This window comes from Argopecten irradians, chromosome 3 (assembly GCF_041381155.1).
Source record: "Argopecten irradians isolate NY chromosome 3, Ai_NY, whole genome shotgun sequence".
Taxonomy (NCBI): Eukaryota; Metazoa; Mollusca; class Bivalvia; order Pectinida; family Pectinidae; genus Argopecten; species Argopecten irradians.
This window is the reverse complement of record NC_091136.1, coordinates 62,052,496-62,072,047: the sequence shown is the minus strand read 5'-3', so window position 1 is coordinate 62,072,047 and position 19,552 is coordinate 62,052,496. Positions and strand designations below refer to the sequence as shown.

Here is a 19,552-nt window from a genome sequence, read left to right as displayed (position 1 = left end):
ACGGAGTCGATGTCGATGTCGAAACTTGTCGATCGAGCCATAGCTTTTTATACAAAAATATTTATTATTGAAACTTCTTTCTTGTTTAATTCAATTAAGCTTGAAGCATAGTTACAGCCGACAAGTGTAAACTGTAAAAATTACAGAATAAAACATGCATCATATTATCATTTAAACTGTATGGGCTTACTTTACAATCGACGACTCCGTGTCCTCTATATCACCAAGAGCTACCTCTATGTAAGTCGTCGGTATCTGGCATGTTGTCTGGGTAATGTGTTCATCACTTGTAGCATCCATTGTCGTAACGATGGTAACAGTGTCAATAACAGGTGGGGTAGTATCAACACCAACTTTCACAGTAAACTTCCGAATAAAATTGAGGACATTGGAAACCAAAAATTGCACAAAAATGTCGTTTGTATCAATATTTGCAATTTCAGTTTTTATATCTTTAGTCCACTTCATATTTCCAACGTGTATTTGTGTGTAAGCTTGGATATCCTGATGATTATCTGATGTTCCTATGGCAATCTCCAGGTTCATTAGTACACTTTGTATGTCCTCCACAGCATCCCAAGAACAAGAAACTACTCCATAGTTGACAGATATAGTTGGATCACAGCTAAGGTTATGTATGGACGGGGCTGTAAAGTCAGCCGTAACAGGCGGTGATAGAGCGTGTCCAGTGTTTCCTGCTGCATCCTCAGCGATCACATGGATCCATATCGTCTCACCACTAACCGTAGATAAATCTCCGAGCTGTAAACGGTATTGTAGTGTCTCGGACATATCGTGTATGTCATCCAGATATGGAAGTGATCCGGCACCCCATTGTACAATAGTTATGTCTGAATCATCATACACTTCCCAAAACAATAATGGAGATTCCGCACCTTTCGTGAATACATTATGATCGTACCGGATGTAGTTGGTATCATTTCCAGGGGTTGTTATCACCGATATGATAGGTTTTGTTGAGTCAATCCTGAAACCATCGGACGTTGATACGATGAATTCCTCGTGACATCCATGGCCTGTCGTTGCACGTACCGTTAAGTAAAACTGCTTATTCTCCTTAAGTTGAATGTTAATTTGCGCATGACCAAAACTTTCATTTTGAAGTACAAGTCCAAAATCTGTAAATGGCGTGATGTCTGAAAAGTAGGGTTCAGACCCAGCGGCCCACTCATACTTGACAATGTTACACGCGGCACTTCTGAAGCCGTTGAAGGACATACCAATAGAGTGTGTATCATCTTCTATATCACTGTCAATGGAATCCTGGAAACCATCAGATACAGTTCCTGGGACGTTGGCTTCAACTACCATAATTGGTTTTGATGACGTGGCATTCGACATTAACCCTGCACCATTTTTGGCCCAGACGGTGACATGGTATGTTGTCTGGGATCGGTCAAAACTTTCCATAATCACGTTTTCGAGGACTATCGATGTTTCCTGTGTTTCTATCACTCCACTGCTCAGAGACACGTCTCCGGGTGATGTTCCTACTCCGACGTAGTAACCAGAAATACCACTGTTGGAATCGAAGCCAATCCAGTAAACAGAAAGCTGTGCGTGCTCCACATTAACCACATTTCCATTTTCATCCAAATCTTCATCTTCTCCAGGTACCCCAATGCGAACCTTAAAAACAGAACAGATTTCTACATACCTCTATACTTCCATAACGGTATTGAAATGAATTTCTACTCCTTAGCTAAGAGAAATTTACGTTTTACATATCTTTGTCACAACAGATATTAGTGTTCCTAAATCGGATGTTACTTTTCGAAACCGCGGCAGTCAAACGGAGAACCGTAGAGACGTGGTCAAACCCGTTTGTTATATGAAGATCCCTTTATAGACCTTTTTAAGAAAGCGTGATAACAATTATTTTTCAATTGAATCAATTTAAAATTACAAAAAAAAAAAAAAAATAATAATAATAATAAAAAAAAAAAGCAAACGCAAAAGGAACAACTAAGGACCAAGAGATATGAAATTTGAAAACGATATTTCTCATTCCTTGACGGATAACGTAAATAACACTTAAAATGTACAACTTGCAGTTTTTTTAATTTCCGAACCAATCCGAAAACACCAGCAAGGACAATTGATTACTACGAGGAATCTACATAAAACGTCAGGTGCCTTGTAAGAAAACGATTATACATTATATTTTCAATACATAAGATGGCTGCTTGTCAGCCAAGTTATTTGATCGATTCTAAATTCAAAAAGTACAAAAAGGGACCAACGGAAAAACACAATGAAAAAAAGAAATTATGCGAGTGTGTCTCTAGAAAAACAATATTGTAATATTATCGAATTAAGTTCAGAGTATTTTACATCAAATGAAGATCAAAATTTTGTTGAAATATACATTTGATATTTGATATACCTAAAGTATCGTGTTCCAATGAACATTATAGAAGATATGTAAAAGTCGAAATAGCTGTAAGCATACTACATACAAGTATTAACGGAAGTAGCTTCCCAAAAATCTAAGTTCGCTTCGCGGAAGTTTTACCCTTTGATTGGACAGAATATGGAAATTAAACAATGATATGACGATATTGTTTTGCAATTTTAATTGTTTTGTTAAAATGTAACAGAAGAGGAGAAAATGTAGCGGCCAGACTGTTATTCGAACCCGGGACCCTCAGAACACCAACCGACTGAGCTACCTGGTCACCGATTATCGACCAAGTCCAATTCCGCAACAGAAAGCAATTTTATTATTTGTGAGCTTGTGTTAGTGCAAGGTAGCCAGGTCTAGTACAGACGAAGAGTTTTAATATTGCTTTTGCTACCAACAAAATAAAATGGGTTGTATGCAGCGATTGCTAAGCTCAAGGAAAAGGCAATGAAAATATTAAACTTAATCTCATATGTTTCTGCGTTTTTCTATGTTCCGTTTTCATTCCACTTTTAGTATTATTGTCATTTGTTTCGTGTCCCGTTAATTAACATCTACGCATTGTCTGATTATTATTGTTACACGATGGTGATCTAAATTAAATAACAAATATAAAAATAATGTCTTAAACATGGTGTAATACAACATATATATTTGTTCCGTCTGTAAATGGAACCAGATTTCATTAAAAATGTCCTATTAATTTCTAGAAAATACTTATTCAGAATACTTTTACCATGAATGCTAGTTCTACACTGAAATCTAAACGGATACAAGCGCTGTGCGACCATGCACGATTTATCAGAAAGATGGCGTCCGAATCAGAACAGATTCAAGTCTGTTTCCGTAATTCGTTTTAATATTACTTCAAAGAAAAAGCGATGCTTGTTCAAGTGTTCTTGATACACGACTATCCTGCAAGATGGCGTGAATTGCTTATGAAACTAAATGCATTTATTGCCACAGTATATTTATTATGAGGAATCATTGGAAATTATTAAATGACTGATAATTTGCTGGAAAACCCGCCAAACTATAACACTCATTCGGGTTTTCAGAATAGATATACCATGAATGCTTGTTCTCTACTAAAATATCGATAGATGCAAACCCTGCGTGGCTACGGCTTATCAGGAAAATGGCGCCGAAATCCCGGACATATTCAAGTCTGTTTCCTTGATTCGTTTTAATATTAATTCAAAAGGCAATGCTTGTAACACGTCGAACATCCGTCTGATTCAAGCGTTCTTGCTACATGGCTATCCTACAAGATGTCGTGACTTGCATACCATTCTAACTGCTACGCCTCAAGCGGCGTAGCAATAAACAACGGCCGATACATAAAGATTGTGGCAATAAGGACTATCTAGTCTTTGTCACTTGTATATACATGTACCAAGTATGATAAGTATAAAATAAAGTGATGGAGATAAAATATGGTGGTCAAACGTAAGTCAAACTGACCTGGTTTAAGTTTGCGACACACCGTCTCAATTACGGGAACCAGACTTATATTCCCATGGTGTGGGACTCATTATAATTGAGGATTTAGAGCCATTAGAAATGAAGAGCTTATGTTGAAAGTTGTATGGTCTACAACATTCGCCCTTTTTGTTATAGTGATAACTACTTAAGTGTTATACATATTTTTCGCCGTCTGTTGTGAGTTATAAACTTTCTGATTTTAACACTTTTTATAAAGTTGCAGTACTGGAAGTATTTTAAATAATGAAAGTAAAAAAATCTGTTTATCGTGTACACGAGGAGAATAGGCTCGAATTATTCCGAACTCTTCCAAACATCGTCACGACAATCTCGAAGTAATACGAGAATTGTGTAACCAAGATAACATGTTAACAGTTTTTCATAAACAAAAAATGTGGTCGACCTTAGCAGACTAAATCTACAAAGAAAATAATGCTCAAACATTAAAATACTTGATACACACAATATTTTACGCCGATGTGTGAATTAGATGCTTCAAAAACTCACTCTATGGGCATATATACGATGGCCCATTTGAGCCTGTCAAATTACAACTACCTGATTAAATAAGTTGTACATTTATAAATTGACAAAGTGTACATGACCATTTACTCTTAAGTAGTTGTACATTTATAAATTGACAAAGTGTACATGACCATTTACTCTTAAGTAGTTGTACATTTATAAATTGACAAAGTGTACATGACCATTTACGGTGGGCAGGGCAAGGTATCGGCGTGAGTTATTGGGAGACTGGTGAATGGGGATGTTAAATTCCAGTCTTGACCTTTGGTTCAGCTTTGATTAATATTGCAGCGATAACGTGACAAACAATAAAACGCAGACCACGTCCCCACGTTGTTTTCTGTATACAGACAATTATATCTGCTGAAGTCATGTTTTCAAGACAACACCTAAGTTGCATTTGTATGTTTATAGATAAAATTTGAAGACCACATACTATATAACTCTCTGCATTTACAGGAAAGTCGAACTGATGATAGCCTGCGTTTTATTGTTTGTCACGTTATCGCTGCAATATCAATCAAAGCTGAACCAAAGGTCAAGACTGGAATTTAACATCCCCATTCACCAGTCTCCCAATAACTCACGCCGATACCTTGCCCTGCCCACCGTAAATGGTCATGTACACTTTGTCAATTTATAAATGTACAACTACTTAAGAGTAAATGGTCATGTACACTTTGTCAATTTATAAATGTACAACTACTTAAGAGTAAATGGTCATGTACACTTTGTCAATTTATAACCGTACAACTTATTCAATAACGTAGTTGTAATTTGACAAGCTCAAACGGACCATCGTACATATACCAACATACAGAAACGTAAAGAAACACTTACTAGTTACCTCGCTCACCACATGCAGGTCGTGTCGACGTCAGTCACGTTATACGATTCGGAATCACGACAAAACGCAAAGGTACTGAACATAGCGTGATTGAAGGCGCTTTATTCAAAACCAGGAATATACGATCCCGAGATTTCGGCTCTCTTATTGGCCGACATATGTTTTGTATCCATGTTCAAATATCAAATGTTTATGCGACAAATCGTTACAGTGAAATTCGCATGAAATATAACACATTTACATTATACTACTGTATATTTACATTCAGAGTGTTTCGTCACTATATGAATCACCAACTGACGAAAACAAACATTTGCCTATAAAAACACTTTGAATACACTATGAATACAACGATTCTCGTGCATCGATCAGCTGATTTCAAACAATGCGCCAGTTTCATATCAATAGAAATAGTCCCCCACAATATTTTAATGTATAATATCTAATGTGTTGTTTCTGGATATAGAATAAACTAAGATTTACTGTAAAAAGTAAATCAAATCTTATTTAAACTATATTTCTTGTTTATCGTTTGTCATTTGCAAAAAAAGGTCGACCGGAAGGCCTAAGCTTGAATACGCGACGTTGTGGAACGACTTCGTCATCCAGCTGTTCCATTAATTTCGTTTCTCGTCGTATATTTGTAATAATTTTAAATACAATATAAAAACCTTTCAATGATTTTTATTTTCATATATTATTCTAATGTAAATATATGGATTGAATGTATTTTTCTAATTTTCATAGCGGCAATGAATAGCAGAGGCTATTTATATATCCCATGGAGAGCGTTCTCATACAACTAATGACAACAGGCCTGTTACGCACTAACCTTTTTCACATCCGGTGGTGACGTATCGATGATGACACCAGGAGACTCATGGAAAGTTGACAATAAGGCGTTGTTTGTAGAAATAACTTTGACGCTGTACATCGCTCCATCTTTTAAGTTCAGATTATTTAATCTCAATGATATCAAACCAGTTTTCTCATGTAACAATTCATGTTGTTTGTCGTTGGGCCAGAATCTTGATTTAGATCCATGCTTCATTTCCTGAATGTAGAACAGATGGTGACTAATTCCAGACTCTGGATCCGACACTTTCCATGAAATATCTAACTTGGAGCTGTTTGACTGATATCCACTGTCCGAATCACGAAGGTATTCCATTACAGGGGCTGTGTGATCAACCAGGAATCCGTCAGTAACTACACTGGTCTGGAGACCAGCACCGTTATAAGCTGTAAGTGTCCAGAATATGACGTCATTGTGTTCCATGGTTACTGTGTGGTCAGTGAAAACATTAATATCTTCATTCAAAGCAAATGTTTTACGTAATTCACGATTCACCAATATATCTGCTTCATAATGATCAATATTACTCTCCGCATCTGTAAAGTTGTTCCAGTTAACAGACTTTGTAGCTGATTCGGATGAAAACTGAACGTCATCAAAGAGGCCATCGTGTATCCATCCGTCGTTAGGAGGGGTAATGTCAATCAGAACTGTATAACATGGATGTTACTGACGTCATCAAAAGAAGGAAACATACTCTAATACAATAGTTTATTTTAATCTTTTGTGAATTGGACGAAACTTTAAACTATATTTAAAACTGCATAATTTCATAAAAGACATCAACGAAGCAGAAAAATAGTTACATTATATCTCGATGTTTTTTTCTAGTTAGATTTGAGCAGGAAACACTTACCACCATTAGAGAATCCATTGACAACTTTCTGATTCAGCGCGGAGTTATAAGCGAAAACAGTCGAAAAGTAGGTCATGTTGTGTTCCAGGCTGAGTCCGGTACTACATACATGTTTCTCGTGGTGTGTTAGATTCCGGAACTGTACGATGTCATCTCGACCACCTTTTGTGCCGACTCCCCATTTAAATCTAAAATTTCAAAACACAGCATTTCAGGAACTCTTACATGTAATAACGTTTCGTTATCAAGAACAAAGGAAATAGAGTGTTTAAGCCAATTAAAAATATAAATGTGGCTCTTATCTTATTCGACACATTGCTCTCTAATCCGCATAAGTACTTACGATGATATTTGAATTTTATGCAGCTAGCTAAAATAATTTTGTTTTATCCTTTAAACAATGACAACCAAAATCAATGCCTCACTATGTTTTAATAGCAAAGAAAATAAAACACAAAATGATCTACTTACTTAGCTATTCCACTTTCAGGATCATAAAAGTCCACCCAGTTAGCACAGATTGTCGTTGTATCGTATTGATACTGTGTGTCTGACTTTATGATGGCTCCGTCATTGACGATACCTAGTAAGGGAGTTGTTCTGTCAATCATGATAGGATCGTCGCCATGGCCGCTGGTGAATAACCCGACTGTAAACAACAATACTTATTAAAAGCATTATTATCAATATCTTTTGGGATTATGAAGTCATAGACAAAAAAACCAGAAGGATATTCTTCATAGACCTAAAAACGGAAGGACATTCTTCATAGCGTAAATAAAAAAAAGAATGTACGTCCGTTTTTTTGTCTATGACTTCATAACCCCAAAAGATATTGAGAATAATGCTTTTAATTTAATTCAGATAACTCACTCAGGTACTAATTGGGCTTACATTTCCATGGTTTTACTTACTTTTACAATAAAACAAATTGCGTTGTGGCACAGTGATATCTTATCTAATAATTCAATTTGGCCAATGACTGTGCCGCTTTTAAAATTCCCCGTGAAACCGTTTTGTATATATGACGTCATAGTATTTGACGTACAGTTCTTTCGGTCTATGTAAAAATATCCTCAAAGTTCTAACCAATAGAATTGACTCAATTGAGTGTAGCATATGAATTAAATTATAATATACTACGTTTGGTTTTATTCAAATGGATTTACGTTTTATCAACACGTTAACTATTTTAAGTGGATTGTATGTGGTGTAAATGTTTGCATCATGTGTTCTTTGGAAACTATAGTATCTCATGTAATAGAAAAACAATAGGCTTACTAAAACACAGTTCTTAACCATTTTCCTTTCTCATATTATCTCTGCAATAATCAAGAATGTCAAAAATGATTTCAATTACATGCATGTCGATTACTAATTTTGATACTTATATATATCAAATTTCAAATATCAATTTTATACAAGACAGTCTTTGACAGGTATACGAGTCACCAGTTCCATTATTTTTCACATAGGAATGAAATGACTATCGGATGACAGTATATAAATTAATTTCCATTATAACCTCTTACCATTATTTTCGACACGTAATCGTATCCATGCATATATGCCTGGAGTAAGATCAAAATCCTCCACACCAACAAAAGGGTCATCCCAAGCAACCAAGGGGAATTCGGCGTAACCCCGAACATTAACGTCGTGCTTCGTTTTACCGAGGCCAAACTCGATCAGTTTAAGATTGGATTGTTTGTCAAATGCAGTATAATAAACAGCCAGTATATCAAAACTCTCGTCAAAGTAAACGCCTGTGACGTTTTGAAAAACCGGCGGTGTTGTGTCAATGTCGATCGGAGTTGTGTGGCAGACTGTTGTCACTAAGGCGCCTCCATACACGACATTGTTGATGGCACTAACCGTGACGTAATACTGCCCATCAGGTAGGTAGAGGTCCTTAGTGTAACCAGTGTGTGTCCAGTATTTATTGTGTGATAAATGGCTGTGTGGATCTCTCTCTTTTACAATGTCAGATCCACATATCGCCGTACCAGCCCACCAGGTGTATCCCCATATACCAGTCTCATTGTCATGAAATCCGTCAAAGTTTACTACAACAGTAGCATGGACCTCAATTACACAATGCACATAGTAGAAATGTATAATCGTTATATTACTTATGTCCCATGCATTTCTATTTGATGTTTTACGCACGCACGAAATGATCATCACTTTTTTATAGAATAATGTGTGACCTTTTTACCCTTTTCACTGATAATGTTTTAGATAAAAATGATAATAAAATGATATGTACCTGTAAGATAATGATTTGCCAAGCTGTAGAGTAGGTCAATGTGGGGTATATGTCCATTGAAAACAGTTTCGCCATTCTCTCCATCTCGTATTATTCTTTATCGAAGGAAATCAGATAGACAAAATAATTTTAAGTCGACATTCAACATAAATGTTTTGTAATTGATAAAATCATCACACCAAATAAACGGATGCATTTTAATGTTTGGTTATCAGTTATCATATCTGAGATGTACCAAAGCTACTTCAAATGATAACGTCATATTTCACTGAACTGAGAAACTAAATTTCTCCACAGATCAAAATAAACCGCACCTACCTGTGGTTGGGTATGTCAGAGACGTCTATACACCTCTGTGTTACGGCAGCATCACATCTATCCGCTTGTACAGTCTCTGTACATCCCATACCCAGAGGCCCTGTCTCTGGTGTTGTAAAATCCACTATGGTGCCAGATGATTTTAAAAAGCCGTTATATCCAAGTACATTGGTAACATGGACATTGATGAAGTAGGTTAGTCCATGTACCAGAGGTAAATCAGTGTATGAGATGTATGCTGTACTTCCTATCAGCCGCTCATAGTGTGCGAAGGTTCCGCTGATTCTCCGTTTTGCTTGGTGTCCCTCCACAACAGAATGTAAATCACAGTTTTCTGTATGATACTCATAATCAAAGGCAACACATTTTTCGAAATAACTTAAGCATTCCTCCGCACACAACAGATTTGTTCTTGTTTTAGATGATGAAAACGCCGAGACAGTCAGCTTTCCAGGTTTCGGTATACTAAAGTATTTGAGATCAGATAGTTCATTTGGTCGAGGATTTTTGCTGTTGAGTGTCATTTGTTCCCAGTCTATGACCTCATTACCGTGTCCACCCGAGCTAAATCCAACAGCTTTGTAATGGGGTGTCTTCAATGGACTATCGTCGAACACTGTAACACTTCCACTTATGACACTTGGGTGGCTGGAAAAGGCGAACGAGGCATCGACCCTTCCATCTGGAATAGAATTATCGTAAGTGCTTAATTGACATGTAGTGAAGACTTCCAGACCCTCACTATTTCGTGCTTTGACCGTCCAGTATAACGGTACACTATTAGGTAACTCTGTATTAGGTACCACAAGTGATGGCCCAGAGTATTCTGTCCAGTCCATTATGTCTGTTGTCTCAGGAGTTGTACCGATAGCGTAGAACATGTGGACGTCACTGACTGGATCTGAGGCTGATACTTCTAACTGAAACGCTGTGTTCAATGGTGATCTGTTCTTAACCTGTGTAACACTGCATCCTCCCACCCCGGGTGTGACTTCAGAATCAATAACAGGTGGATCTGTATCGGCTTTGCTGTCCTCAATATTGAAGATAGGAATATGTATGGTAGGAGCACTATATCGCCATAAAACTCCAGAAAATAAAGTCTTAGTGAATATCCATATATCTAACCTCAAAAATGCTTTAAGAATAATAGTGACTGGAACGAGTTCCAAATCAAGCCGTTTTCTGAAAAGGAAAACGTAAACATCAGACATTGGTATTACTCAATCTCTCTATTCACACAATTAAGATACTATGCTTCCATATGATATTCTTTAAACATCAAATAAAACCCGCAATGATACTGATATTAATTGTTACCTGGATATGTCAGAAAAAATAAACGAGTGACTAAACTCCTTCTACATTTATTACATTTTCTGAGTTTGCATTCTACAACTTCTGCAACAGTATTGCTCGGCAATACCATTTATACTTGTAGCAAGGTAAGGGATCTCTTCTCTCAGTTGCTATGGACAAGAAACTGTTTAGAAATATCAGGTCTTCATACGACCTTGAATGAAGGACATTGTCATTAATTAAAAATACTTGGTAGCCCTTCACTCCAGCATGCTACGTATCAGGTATATTTCTCTATGCCTCTTAGTTATTGTCATTTAAAATTTTACTTATTTGAGGGATGAGACTTTAAATGAAGGTCAATGTCATTCACATTCATTTGGACAAATTAGGGAGCCAGGATGCTACAGGTCCAACATCAGGTGTGTAGGCCTTTTAACCATTGGCAAGAAGACGTTTATAGATTTTAGCCTCTTTAACCCATATGAACTAGATTTAAAGTAATTTATTTCAACAAACTTTATGCCCGCGTGCTATTAGCCATATCAGAACAATGAGCTTTTTGGTTTTTGAGAATTCATTTGTATGGACAATCTACGGACGGTGGACGGTGCAAGGCGCACTACAACGGTCGAGGTACGATCACTGTATTATATAGATAAATCAATAAACAAATTGACAAAATAGCTGTGAATGACTGTGTTTTATAATTACATTGTAATCATGATCTTACCCAATACTTATCGGGAATTTGTTGAATTTGAAAGTTATTGTTATTGGAAACTTTGTAGTCATGAAGCGGCCCTCTATTGAAAGTCCTCCTGTGAAAATCAGGAGTTGTATACCAACTGATCCTTTTAACCTCAACGCCACAGAAGGCGTCACAACTCCCTACAATGGATAAAACACAGAAAATAGTGAGTCTGTTTGTAATTAGCTACACGTATTAATCATAATCAACGTGTATTCACATCGCATTATATAATCAGAAATCATCAGTATTCACTATACAATATCTTATATTAGTCAAGTAAAAACAGAATCGTTCTCAATAAGTGTCCGCTTGTGATGCTAATGCTTTCTGTTTGGATTAGTAAAAAGGGTCAAACAAAACTTATTGTCGATATAAAAGAGTATCCGTTTAGTACTCTTTAACCATAACAGTAAAAAATATCGAATTTCAGCTATACATATTCAAGATAAACATGTGTTTTGATCGATAAAAAGCGATTAAGCTATACCCACACAAGAAGTAAGAGAGGTCTGCATTAGAACATTAAGGAAAATAAAGTTGTGGTAAACCTCAATTATTAAAATCAAAAATAGCAACTGACGTTGTTTTCCAATAGGTCAACAAGAAATGAGGAGCATGGTTATATTTCTTCAATGCTTTCGGAAACATTGTAAAAATCAAAATTCCTTAATGACTACCTTCAGCTATAGGATTACAGTCGGATAGAGCCTTGTTGGAGAGATCTATTAGGTGATTTCAGCGATCTATGGTTAATGAGAATGGGCTATAAAATATATTATGTACAATGCTTTTCTGCAATCAATCGATATATTGGAACACATTGAATTCATCATTACATATCCTAGAGCAGGAATAGGTTAGGATACTTGGTTAAAATTGATAAAACTGCAAACATCCACGTACCTTCGCGTGCATGCTTAGTATACATAAATCAATACCAACTGAGACTTCAAGTAAACCACCAACCCGGAATTCTAGAAATAATAAAAAAAAAATATAATTAAAAAGGTAAAACAATAAATATTTAAAATAAAAATAACAGTTTTCAGCAACAGAATGAACTTGAACTGTTTGAATTTTAAACAATTCTATTACATCAAATGATTCAATTTTGGATTGGGCAGCAGGCAAAGCCTATATATTTTTAGAATGGACACAAATCGTACCTGAAAACACTTATAAATAATAATGGACATATAGAAGCAATTCCCTATAGCGATGGATAACATGCATATCTTCCTGTTGTGTTAAATAGTAACTAATAATGGTTAATTGGTCTGTATTTAATATTCCTGTTATCAAAGGATCTGATTTTAGTTTAAGTTACTCACTAAATGACACGCATAGTGTACGTACTGAATACAACAACGATGGGTCCAATGGTAGCTCTCGTTTGTATTTTAAAGAAGGTAGCTTTAATTGGTGGAAGGTTATTGTCGCCTCCAGAACACGTGTCCTTAGAGTTAGGGAATGCATTCGCCAGTACCTGTGTGGCTCCTTCACTGAACGACTTCTCGATCAACTACAATAGTGATTGGTAAGAGATATACAATGTCTTTGTATAATCACATAAAACATGTTATCTAAATACATTTAGTATTAAATACTTTCTTCATGGTGGCAAGGAGGGATTAGTGATTCAAATAAATCAATTGTCATATTTTATATCAACTGCCCTCTTCACCAAAAGCATCAAGGATAACCAGCACATTATGGTGATTGGTCTGTAGAAGACCTTATCTGTCAGGGATTAGCTAAATCTTTACCCTCCTGTACATAACACCATTATGATCTTATCTGTCAGGGATAAGCTAAATCGTTACCCTCCTGTACATAACACCATTATGACCTTATCTGTCAGGGATAAGCTAAATCGTTACCCTCCTGTACATAACACCATTATGACCTTATCTGTCAGGGATTAGCTAAATCGTTATCCTCCTGTACATAACACCATTATGACCTTATCTGTCAGGGATAAGCTAAATCGTTATCCTCCTGTACATAACACCATTATGACCTTATCTGTCAGGGATAAGCTAAATCGTTATCCTCCTGTACATAACACCATTATGACCTTATCTGTCAGGGATTAGCTAAATCGTTATCCTCTTGTACATAATACCATTATGTGCATACGATGAGCCTCTGAAATAACGATAGCATATGTTTTAAAAGTATTACATACAGTTGCTTCATGTATATACATTACTATATATGTATATAATAAGTATAATTGCATTTTGTTTATTAAAATAAACCATACTGAAGAATTTGTAATTGATAATAATAAGTAGCATTGCACTATAGTTTGCTATTTTGAAAGTAAAGGAAACGATTCTTTTGAAATGTCAATCAAGTGTAAAAGTTTTGGGTATTCAAATGTATATACTTCGTACAGTGATTTTTAGGTTCGCTGACTCTGTGGTTCTGTCTAGAATTCGAGTGCTGGCTACAGATCAATGACAACACAATAGGTAACGTTCAACAATTTATCATAATGAAATAGATGAATGGATGAAACACATAATTTACAACGGAAGGGCAGACTAAATCCCTAATGTAGCTGTATTAATTAGATCTATCAAAGAAACACAATTTAACAAAGGATGACGATTTATATATCAGACCTATATTATCCGTGCGCTGTGCATAACAACCACCGGTCCTGACCTTGTAACTTATCACATAAAAATACCCTGACTACTAAAGTTAACACATGACTACAATGGGAGAAGGCCACCCATTCCCCAATAATACTGCACTTATCTACTACATACTGTCAAGTTGGAGTAGGTGCAATAAGGGTCCCCATCTGAGATTGTCTTTATTTTGATACTATATATACATCAATATATGGGCATTATGAAAAAGACAGCTTCAATAAATTATGTTATGTTGTTGCCTAGCAATAGGCCTAGCAACGAGTATACAGTATTTTTGCTAAAACACACTTTTGAATTGCTTTTAAGAATTTCTAACTTGTATATTAATTTAGACACTTTCAGAAAGTTTGTATTTTATGATGTGTATGAGGAATCATCGAAATCATGTCATGTTTCATAACACCTGACCATATTATAGCCCATATTGACACCATAGCAACCATTTTTTCTCCACAGCAACAACACTCTGGCCAATGTGAAAACTACGTTTGTTCAAGCCATTTTTGCAAGAAAATGTATAAAAAGGCATAAAATGTCTTAAATATATCGTGTTTTAACCAATCTACAAATACTGTAAGTGGGAAATCATTTTTGATTACGAAAATATCGATACTTAAATCCTTTGGAAAGCTATATTTGTAAGATTTGACATTGTTTGAATTTCTATACATTCTGGGGCCATAATTGCCGCTTATTGCACCTACTCCTTTAACTAATACACTATTAAGTACATATTACTAACCTGCTAGAGTATAAAGAGACGAGTCAGCCAGCTTCGTGAAAGCTTCTGCTAGACTGTCGCATAGAACCAAAACACCTAGCTTAAAAGTGTAATTTGACCATATGTCTCTAAATACACGTGCAAGGTGTCAAAATACTTCAGGTAAGACTACAGGTAAATATGTAACAAAAATAACTTGATCCAAAAATCTCAGCCAATCACAATCGTCAAAAGGGAATATCCCAGATTACAAAATGAAGTCGACGAAAACAAAACAAACGTACGCTGGACTACATAATGTAAATACAACATGATTTCAAAAATATACACGATGTGAGTATTTAGAAATACAAATCTTTTACATAAGCATTAAATGCAAAACATTATCTCCCTGGCAGTCTCTTCATGACTTTAATGTTTAGATTAAGAGTTTTAGGTAGTTAGATGACCATGATTCGATGTCTTATTCCTCATTTAAATCGTAGCATCGATAGCATTGTATGTAATTGAAGAAAGCACTGAAATTCACAAAATATGGTCATTATTTGTTTTCTATCACAAACAAACCTTGCAAAATATTTTGATTGTCTCATATTTACCGATTCCAAAATAAATTTCCTAATCGAATCTGCTATTTTCAATGTTTCGTCATCTAGTGCTCCAATCTGGGATAAAGAATCCAAAAATGTCCGCCAAGTCATTTGCATGAGTTCAGCTTTCCAGTCAGTATCAATGCCTGTGTATAGTCAAAATAAAACAATCATTGCATAGTGTCGGACTTACATAAACACATCTACCACCAACCTTAGTGTCAGAGACAAACTAGTACAGAGAGATTCCACTTTAAATCAAGGTTTGACTTCTGATTTGAAATATCATATGTACCGCAATATTTACATTCACCATACGTGAGTAAGTCCTGCTGACAACGGTCCTGACTTACTGATGTTGGTGTAGACGTCCGGAATGTCCACTCTTGCGTTGTTTATGATGGTGAATGGTTGCAGACACGATGTATGACACTTTACACAAAGAGCACCTTCTATAGTGTAGTATATAGCCCCATTGTCTTCCTCTCCCTGGATCGTTAATGTTAACACATACGGTTCCGAGTCCGGGGTATCAACAGTCACATCAGATAGGGTCACGGTGTGCAACTCTCCTACAACAGTCGTGGATAATATTGTTAAGATATATTCAAATGTCGTAACTGTTATGGGAATGACTCATTATGACCCTTGTACAATTGGCTTGTATTGTCCACAGAAACATTATTAGACGTGATAAGCACAAGTTATAACATTAAGGCACCAACCATTGAGTGATACTGTTGTGGTCAGATGTGTGTCTGTGATATATAACAGAGCGGTACGTGGATCTACGGTCATATCCAGCCTTACAACAGGACGGATACTACCGATGTTGAGTGGTAACGCGCATGCCAGTCCTGTACAATCTGCTCGTGCTTTACATGCAAGTCCTGTACCTTTACCGATAATGCCTTTAAAGTTAGGACAATCTGCAATATATATACACATATATAATGTTTTGTATTATCAGCATTAAGATTGACTGAGTAAAAATGCAAACGCATTTGGTAGTGGGTGAGCTAACAAATTACTATAAAGTTAGCTGCCCCTTCCGTGATGTCACGCATTATATAATTGTTTCATAGTTCTTAATATCCAGAAAACATATTCATTTTTATTACAAATTCCGCCGGATATCCAATGACTTCGCCCGTGTAATATATTTGGATATTTCACTAAACAGTGTAATATAACCTTTTAATGGCTGGAAATGTATTGTGACGTTACGACCTGACGTGAGTAAACAATGATGTGAAATTAAGATTCGAGGACTTTGTGGTGACAAAATGGAGGTCTCTGGTGGATTTTGCAACATATTTGATATTAAGAGTCTTCAATATAATGGTTGTTGTAGTTAGATGTGACAAAAAATATCTGAAATTTGTGTCCATTTCATATGAGATTTTATGAAACACGAAATTTAATTTTTTGCCAAAAAACCGAGTTTGATATACTTGCCAAGCTCAAATCTCAATATAGCTTCGTGTATTGTTAAATGCCAATCGCCGTACAGATCCTGCGGGAGGTCCTTAAAGAAACTTTGTAGTTGTGGTATGGAGAGGGTACTCGGGTCCTGGAGGGATATGTCTACTTCGGCCAACTGAAGCTGTCCAACCATTCCATCGAGTTTCATTTGTAAATCCATGTCCAGCATTGAATATATTTTCTCTAGCGTAAACGTTCCCATGTCAACCAGTTTGAGGATATTCAGTTCAGCTGTAATTCTGTAAATCAATGATTGAATTAGTGACCTGTTAAGCGCATGCAAAATCAATTATTGGACAAAATTAAAACTAAAAAATGAACAGTTGCACTGATCGATGTGATATTTCTGTAATAATACTTTCAGTGTCAGGTAATGAATATGAAAATTAAGATCACAGTCCGATGTATAGCAATTCAAGTCTCCTGGGTTTGATATCAATGTAAAGCAGAAAAATTATATATATAAATATTTACGTTCAGTAATGCAGTAGATCTACTAACATAATAAATGAGGATACGTACCCTTCTAATGAAAAAAGTTTCATTACATTTCCGAAATCAGGCAGTGAATGCTTAAGAGAATCAAGGGCGCTTCCTTCCGAGTAATCAATATCTACATGCGCACCATTAGTTTCAATTTCAAACGAAAAATCATCATCATCGTCATCATCACTATCATTTTCATCATCATCATCATCATCCTCATCATTATTATGTAAGGCGAATTCCTCAATCTTTTCAGCAACTATTCGTGTCACCTCTGTATAGAAATCTTGAAATGATCCTCCTAAATTATCGATCTCGATGGTTTGCAAAACATGTTTAAAGTAGAAGTCCTTGCATTCCAACACCAATTTAGGAGTAGGCATTAATCTATCAAGGAATCTGGAGGGATCAATGTACTTTCCATCCTCTACTTTACGAACAGAGACATGAATGAAGTTTGGTTGACATCTAGACTTCAATACTGTGGCGATGATTTCACCAGCCTCAACAAATGTCCCTTCAGCAGATATATAACTGATAGCTTCGGCATTCTCTATAACTATTTCAAATTCTTGCAGTCCGTCATCGGTTGGTAAGACGAGGATGCGACTGGAGCTTTGTTTAAACACTCTTCCATTGACAGGGTTCATGAGCTGAAAATACCGTAATATAGAAAATAATAACATTGCGGTTATCACTCAATACCATATATGCTCCCAATTCTCATCGGCTAACACATGGTCACATAACATATCGCCTCATTGTTTTTATTTAAGAATCACCGATATTTCTTTTTTTGAACATTATTTAGCCCAGGTGGAGTTCTTTAGGGTGGCGTCATATGGACATCAATTTTGAATTAATATGCAATTCAGATAATATTTTTGATATTTGTAACTAATATTAAACGTAAAGACGTTTGATGCGGCCCAAATGGTTTTATACCACCATGGTAGTATTAAAAATAGAATATATGACCTCAGGCTACGCCCTCTGTCATAACACCATTTGAACATCTACAAAGATCCATAATTGATTGATATGCAATAAATAATAATGTTGAAGTGGTCGAAATGTGAAAAAAGTACCAAAATATTATCACGCTCGAATCAAAGTTTTCTTAATGAAAAATAAGCTTTAATGATTGATAGGAAAGTACCTGTCTATCTAAATTTATTAAGACGTCCACACCAGTAGTTTCAAATTCGTCGTTAGACGTCGTAGGCCATATTCCTTGACCACAATCTGATGTCTCAGGTCGACGGCGTGTCGGGAAATCTTTGTGGAATTTCGGCCCAAATACCCGTTGTACTAAGGTGATACTTCTTTGAACACTGTCTCAGAAAGAGGCGTATATCACTTATTTATATAAGTTTGATAAATGTTCTGATTTTCCAAAAATGCTTTGGCTACATCCCGGTCATATTGAGATCAATAAGACGTTTAATATAATTGTACATTTCTAACTGGTGCTATAATTAACTGAATCGCTAGCTTTTTTAGATTTAATTCACAAGCAATATTTATGTAATTCATAATGTTCATTCTGACTTACAATCTTACTCTTATAACATATAATTCCGTATGCAATATACATATCGTGATCAGTATGCATTCATGTATACATATATATCCACATATAATGTCTATAGGGTTGTTTATTTAAGCGTGTATGGTTTATGTAATCCTGTGTTTGGTGTTATGTACGGAAGCTGGGTTACAAGCCATTTTGAAGTGAGTTCATGCACGAGAGGATATATATTAAGGTAGAAAGACGAGTCCATGTACAGAACTTAGACCAAGCGTTTAAAAGATCTAAACAAAATAATGTATCCAATACTGTTTAATTCATGAATAGCTATTGTTATATGATACATGCTATGGAATAAATAAAACTTGTGTCAGTGGTGTGATGAGTGGGAGCCCCTGTGACAGAATGTTTTTTATATTATTGAAGGCTGAGCTAAAGG

General features: G+C 35.8%; 1 protein-coding gene across 3 annotated transcripts in view; it reads right to left on the bottom strand.

Moving 5' to 3' along the window:
* Positions 1-19,552, bottom strand: part of LOC138319307 (uncharacterized) — a 40,619-nt gene that overhangs the window by 1,982 nt on the left and 19,085 nt on the right. For all 3 annotated transcript variants that reach the window (XM_069262371.1, XM_069262373.1, XM_069262372.1), the window contains 16 exons: positions 18,742-18,916; positions 17,619-18,235; positions 17,070-17,335; positions 16,337-16,540; positions 15,965-16,183; positions 15,621-15,757; positions 12,991-13,156; positions 12,538-12,608; positions 11,614-11,771; positions 9,582-10,766; positions 9,264-9,358; positions 8,527-9,060; positions 7,466-7,643; positions 6,995-7,182; positions 6,115-6,788; positions 191-1,650 (listed from right to left, as the gene is read on the bottom strand). In XM_069262371.1, the coding sequence (XP_069118472.1) occupies positions 191-1,650; positions 6,115-6,788; positions 6,995-7,182; positions 7,466-7,643; positions 8,527-9,060; positions 9,264-9,358; positions 9,582-10,766; positions 11,614-11,771; positions 12,538-12,608; positions 12,991-13,156; positions 15,621-15,757; positions 15,965-16,183; positions 16,337-16,540; positions 17,070-17,335; positions 17,619-18,235; positions 18,742-18,916 (6,327 nt within the window). The remainder of the gene's footprint in view (positions 1-190; positions 1,651-6,114; positions 6,789-6,994; positions 7,183-7,465; positions 7,644-8,526; positions 9,061-9,263; positions 9,359-9,581; positions 10,767-11,613; positions 11,772-12,537; positions 12,609-12,990; positions 13,157-15,620; positions 15,758-15,964; positions 16,184-16,336; positions 16,541-17,069; positions 17,336-17,618; positions 18,236-18,741; positions 18,917-19,552) is intronic.